At 46.4% G+C, this 6,000-nt stretch overlaps 1 protein-coding gene across 6 annotated transcripts in view; it reads left to right on the top strand.

The window, feature by feature from the left end:
• DLGAP4 (DLG associated protein 4) overlaps positions 1–6,000 on the top strand; it is an 81,861-nt gene that overhangs the window by 53,708 nt on the left and 22,153 nt on the right. For 4 of the 6 annotated variants that reach the window (XM_077778910.1, XM_077778908.1, XM_077778905.1 and 1 more), the window contains 2 exons: positions 193–281; positions 801–1,213. In XM_077778910.1, coding sequence (XP_077635036.1) covers positions 193–281; positions 801–1,213 — 502 coding nt within the window. The remainder of the gene's footprint in view (positions 1–192; positions 282–800; positions 1,214–6,000) is intronic. The other 2 variants (XM_077778904.1, XM_077778909.1) reach the window with 2 other exon arrangements.

The following is a 6,000-nucleotide window of genomic DNA, read 5'->3' as shown; positions in this document are numbered from 1 at the left end:
CGCCTCCGCGCGAATGAGCAGTGCCCGGCTTACCTGGGTCCAGCCTCGGGCCCACGTGCAGTGTCCGCATGCCTCGTGTCTGTGTGTCCTTCTGCGTCGTCCCACTAATGTGAATTTCAGCAGCAAGTGTGGTGTTTGTTTTTTATTTTTGTCTTTGTCCCCGTGCCGTTGCTGTCGTTGTCCTTCAATAAGGTTGACTGCATTCAGCCAGTGCCAAAAGAGGAGCCCAGTCCCGCTACCAAATTCCAGTCCATCGGGGTTCAGGTAGAGGACGACTGGCGGTAAGTCGCACAGAGGCGGTGGCTGCCTCTCCCTCTCCTCCCCCTCCCTCTGCTCTCACCTCTCCTGCTCTCCCTAACCCACTTCTCCCTGCTGGATTTCTGATAACCAAGCTGGGTTTGGGGTTTGGGCAGTGGCCCAGGCACGGGAGGCTGGGCAGGCAGGCGGGCGGGCCCGTGAGCGCTTGCTCTATGAGATCAATTGGCCCGTGGGGGGCCACGGCCGGCAAAGACACGGCCCAGCACCCCAGTGTTGGTGGTCTTCTGGCCCCACTGCAGTAAACAGGCAACCTTATGACCTTGTCCGTGTGTGTGTGTGCGCGTGTGGGCGCGGGTGGGGCAAGGGCTGAGCAGAGAATGAGGCAGGGGCTGTGGGACCCGCTTCAGGCGCATGGTGAGCAGACGATGCATCTGTTTCTCTGTCTCCCGTGTGTCCGGGTCGGGGTGGCCTCTGGTCTCTGGCCCTCTTGGTGACTCTCACCCCTTCCTGTCCCCACCCCACTCCACTCCCCTGCCCCCCAGAAGCAGCGCCCCCTCTCACAGCATGTCCTCCCGCCGGGACACCGACTCAGATACCCAGGATGCCAATGACTCAAGCTGTAAGTCATCTGAGAGGAGCCTCCCGGACTGTACCCCACACCCCAACTCCATCAGCATTGATGCCGGCCCTCGGCAGGCCCCCAAGATTGCCCAGATCAAGCGCAACCTCTCCTATGGAGACAACAGCGACCCTGCCCTAGAGGCATCCTCGCTGCCCCCGCCTGACCCCTGGCTCGAGACCTCTTCCAGCTCTCCAGCAGAACCAGCACAGCCAGGGGCCTGCCGCCGGGATGGCTACTGGTTCTTGAAGCTACTTCAGGCAGAAACAGAGCGGCTGGAGGGCTGGTGCTGCCAGATGGACAAGGAGACCAAAGAGAACAACCTCTCTGAAGAAGGTGAGTGCTGCAGGGATGGGTCCCTGGCTGGAGAGAAGGGTGTGCATTTCATTCTCCAGCCTCAGAGCCTCCGAGTGGAGAAGGCCTCAGTTTCCCTTCTTGAGTCAGCTGTGAGCTCAGCTATTATTTCCATTCTTTCCTTCCTTCTGTCTACCTAACCTGACCTTTTTTTTTTTTAATGTTTTATTTATTTCTGAGGGGGAGTGTGTAGAGGGGCAGTGTGAGCAGGGGAGGGTCAGAGAGAGAGGGAGATACAGAATCTGAAACAGGCTCCAGGCTCTGAGCTGGCTGTCAGCACAGAGCCCGACACGGGGCTCAGACCCACGAACCGCGAGATCATGACCTGAGCCGAAGTCAGACGCTTAATCAACTGAGCCACCTAGGCGCCCCTAACCTGACCTTTCTCAAAGAAGGATTTATGGCAGCAGCTGCTGGGTGTACAGGCTGTGGGCTTGGATCCCAGCTCCTTCCTCCCTAGTGAAATTACCCGAACCCTCAGTTTCTTCTGTGTAATGTAGAGCTACTCCTGCCTTCTCTGGTGGCATTTGTGAGGACTGAAGGTGGCAATGCATGTGAAGGGCCCAAAGAAGTGTGGGACACGGAAAGTTGGTATTGTGCTTATGTCGTCAACGGCTCCTTATTGAGTGCCAGGCACCAGGGATCTAACCACGGGCCTCAGCAGGGTGTGCAGAACTGTGAATGGGTGAGATAGAAGCCATCTACTTCTCTACTTCTATTTCTATCTATCCATGCCTCTTTCCAAAACTTCCTCTAAGAAATAAGTCCTGGAAGGAGCTAAAAATACATAGGGAGCCTAGATTCACAGGTGGTTGTTAGCAGGAGAGGGGTGGCCCCTGGGAAGCTCCAGGCCATGGCCCCAGCAGCTACACCCTGCCCTGACCTGGTTCAGCCAAAGCTCATCCTCCATGAGAGCCCCTCTACAGAACATGCAGGAAGGACAGGTCTCCAGAGTATCTAGAAAAGATGAAGTCAGCATCCCACTGACACCTGATGGCGTGGAGCCTGAGGATGGGTCCATATCTATAGACCTTTAGGCCAGTTCCCAGGTTTAAGGTCATACCTGCTGCTGCGCAGAGAACTGTTGTGAGCTGTGTACTTAATAACTTTGCACAGTAAGAGCATTTAACAAATCACAGTGGAGGCAAGGGCCGGAGGGGGCACTGAAAGCCTTCTGATAGGAACCATCCAGGCCACTGCATGACCTGACTTCTTCGCTTGCAGCTCTTGTCAGCTGTACATCCTGGTATTCGCCTTCCTGTTGCTCTTTTTTTTTTTTTTATTCTCTTTTCTTTTTTTTTCCTCTTATTTCCTCTCAAATTAATCATTATCATGTACTGATTTCCTGCTTATAAGAGGTGAGTAGTTAGCTGTATCACTTCTGCCTCCTGTGCCCCACCCCATGTCTTACATCACAATTTTGGGTTCAGTAACCACCAGTATTTCTGTTTACTGTGAGCATGTAAATATTGTTCACTGCAGAGACTCCTGCTATATTATGGTTTAATTTCCTTTTCTTACATGTTTTATTTTTCCTAGAATACACGATTGCCTCATCTTTTTCATACATTTCCATTTTCTAAATTCTTTTTTTTTTTTTTAATATTTTTTTAAAATTATTTATTTCTAGGAGAGAGAGAGAGAGACAGCGTGAGCAGGGGAGGGTCAGAGAGAGGGAGTCACAGACTGAAACAGGCTCCAGGCTCCGAGCTGGCAGTCAGCAAAGAGCCCGACGCGGGGCTCAAACCCACGAACCGCGAGATCATGACCTAAGCGAAAGTCGGACGCTTAACCGACTAAGCCACCCAGGCGCCCCTCCATTTTCTAAATTCTTATTTGTAATGTTTTCACATGTTCCACCAGATCTGCCAGCCTTCATCAGAATTATTTTTCAAATATGCAGACATACCAAATAATCTCATGATTTCTTATTTTTCCTGGTGCCCTTCTGTTCTCTATTCTGATCTGACCAGGCTACTCTCTGGGCCTGCTGGCTGCCTCACTACTGTCCAGAAACTTCCTTTTTATCACCTGGGACTGCCCTTGGCCATTGTCCCATGGGGGATACCCCGCTTTCCAGGCCACATGGCCTTCTGCTTTCTTGGCATAGTCCCTCATTTTGCTGGAACACACTTTCAGTTCGAGATAAATTTTTGGCAACTGCATGTCTTTATTCAGAACTCACGCAGTTTGGCTGAGTATAAAGTTGAAAATGAATTATATATATAAATGTATACGTTTGTATGTATATATAACATATATACATATAAAAGTGAAGTTGAAAATAATTTTCCCCTCAGGATCTTTAAGGTTATATTGTGTTTGGCTTCTGTTACTTGTGCTTAAAAGTTTGATGCATTGTAATTTCAGTCCTTTGTTTTTTGTTTTTTACTATGGAAGCCGTTAGGCTCTTTGACCTCCCGTGAAATTTCTCAGTGCTGTGCTGTGGAATGGGACTTTGTATAGGAATGTACGTGCCCGTAGTTGATAGCCCCTTTCTATATGCAGGTCTTTTGTTTCTTAGAAATAGCCTTGCATTAATTTTTAAAAATAATTTCCTCACTTTCATTTGTTCTGTTTTCTCTGAAATTTGTGTCACTTGATGTTGGACCTGCCGGATTTGAGTCTCAGTCTCTGATCTTTTCTTCCTCATATCTTTTGGTTGTCTATCATTCTGTAAGGCTTTCTTTCTTTTTTTTAATTAAAAAAAATTTTTTTTTTAATGTTTTATTTATTTCTGAGAGAGAGAGACAGCGTGAGCAGGGGAGGGTCAGAGAGAGAGGAAGATACAGAATCCGAAACAGGCTCCAGGCTCTGAGCTAGCTGTCAGCACAGAGCCCAACGCGGGGCTCGAACCCACGAACCGTGAGATCATGACCTGAGCCTAAGTCGGACGCTTAACCGACTGAGTCACCCAGGCACCCTGAAGGCTTTCTTTTTCATGCTATAATATCTTTATTGATAAGTAATTTACATGCCATGAAATTCACCCTTTTATTTTTTTATTTTTTGAGAGAGCAAGAGAGAGTGCCTGTGTGCACACATGAGCAGGGGAGGGGCAGAGAGAGAGAGAGAGAGAGAGAGAGAGAGAGAATCCTAAGCAGGCTCCATGATCAGTGCAGATCCTAACATGGGGCTCGACCCCACAACCCTGGGATCATGACCTGAGCCAAAATCAAGAGTTGGACATTTAACTGAGCCGCCCAGGCAGTACACTCAAAGTGTACACTTCAGTGGCAGTTAGTAGACTCAGTGTTGTACAACCATCACTACTAATTTCAGAACATTTCCGTCACTCCAAAAAGAAACCTTGTAACTGTTACTAGTCGCTCCTCATTCCTTCCACCTTCTTAGCTCTTAGCAGCCACAATCCTCTCTCGGTGGATTTGCCTATTCTAGACACTTCTAAAAATGGAATCATACAATATCTGGTCTTTTGTGTCTTGCTGCTTTCATTTTGTATAATGTTTTTAAGATTCATCCAAGTTGTAGCAATGATCAACACATCATTCCTTATTGCTGAATAATATTCCATTTTATAGGTATACTTCATTTTTTATACATTCATCTGTTGACGGACATTTGGTTTTTTCCATACTTCGGAAAATATCAGTAGTGCTGCTCTGAACACTGTGTGTAAGTTTTTGTGTGAATGTATATTCATTTCTTTTAGATACATGCCCAGGAACAGAACTGCTAGATCATATGGAAACTCAGTGTTTAACTTTCTGAGGAATGTGCCAAATGATTTTCCACAGTGGCTGTACCACTTAACATTCCCACTAGTGGTATATGAGGATTCTAATTTATCCACATCCTCACCAGCACTTGGAATTATTGTGGGTTTTTGTTGTTGTTGTTTTTAGCTTATTGAGAGAGAGAGCATGAGCAGGGGAGGAGTAGAGAGACAGGAGAAAATCCCAGGCAGGCTCCGAATTGCCAGCCTGACACAGGGTTTGAACTTGAAAACTGCGAGATCATGAACTGAGCCGAAACCAAGAGTCGGACACTTAACCAACTGAGCCATGCAGACGCCCTTCAATTATTGGTCTTTTTGAATCTAGCCATCCTAGTGGGACTTGAAGTAGCATGTCATGATGGTTTTAATTTGCATCTCCATGATGGCTAATATTGTCCAGCATCTTTGAATATGCCTTGTGGCTATGTGTATATTTTTGTTGGAGAAATCTATGGAGATGGGGACGTTTTCTTGACCTTATCTCCAAACTCCATCCATGTTTACTGTGGCCATCCATGAAAGAGGTCGTTCTGCTATTCCTTTTTCATGATATTTTGTCATTGTTTTATGCAGAGAGTATCTCCTGCCCCTCCAAGACCTATGTATATAAATGTAAGTTTTCCTGGGACCCTGTGTTGTCTGTCCTTTAGGTTCCAGCTTTATTTTTGTCTTTTAGTTTTGATGTTTTCCTGGAACGTCCAGTGGTCTTGGTTATTTGTATTTAAAAGTGAGGAACTGACGTAGGAGTAGGTTATATGCTGGTATGTTAGTAATATCTGGTAGTAACATCACAGATGAAGAAATAATTATTTAAGCATCGGGATATAAAGACTTTTTTAAGACTCTTTAACGTAAAGGTAAAAGCCATCATGAATAATGCTGTGTTCAAGTCTTCTGTGTATACATAGATGTAGGAGTGGAACTACTGGATCATATGTAACTGTCTAACTTTTGTCATTTTTTTATGGTAAAATATACATAACAAAAAGTTTGCCATTTTAACCCCTTTTTTTAATGTTTGTTTATTTTT

This window comes from Crocuta crocuta, unplaced genomic scaffold, assembly GCF_008692635.1.
Source record: "Crocuta crocuta isolate KB4526 unplaced genomic scaffold, BGI_CrCroc_1.0 scaffold248, whole genome shotgun sequence".
In the NCBI taxonomy this organism is placed as follows: domain Eukaryota; kingdom Metazoa; phylum Chordata; class Mammalia; order Carnivora; family Hyaenidae; genus Crocuta; species Crocuta crocuta.
The sequence above is the reverse complement of the archived record's forward strand: the minus strand, read 5'-3'. Positions and strand labels throughout refer to the sequence as shown.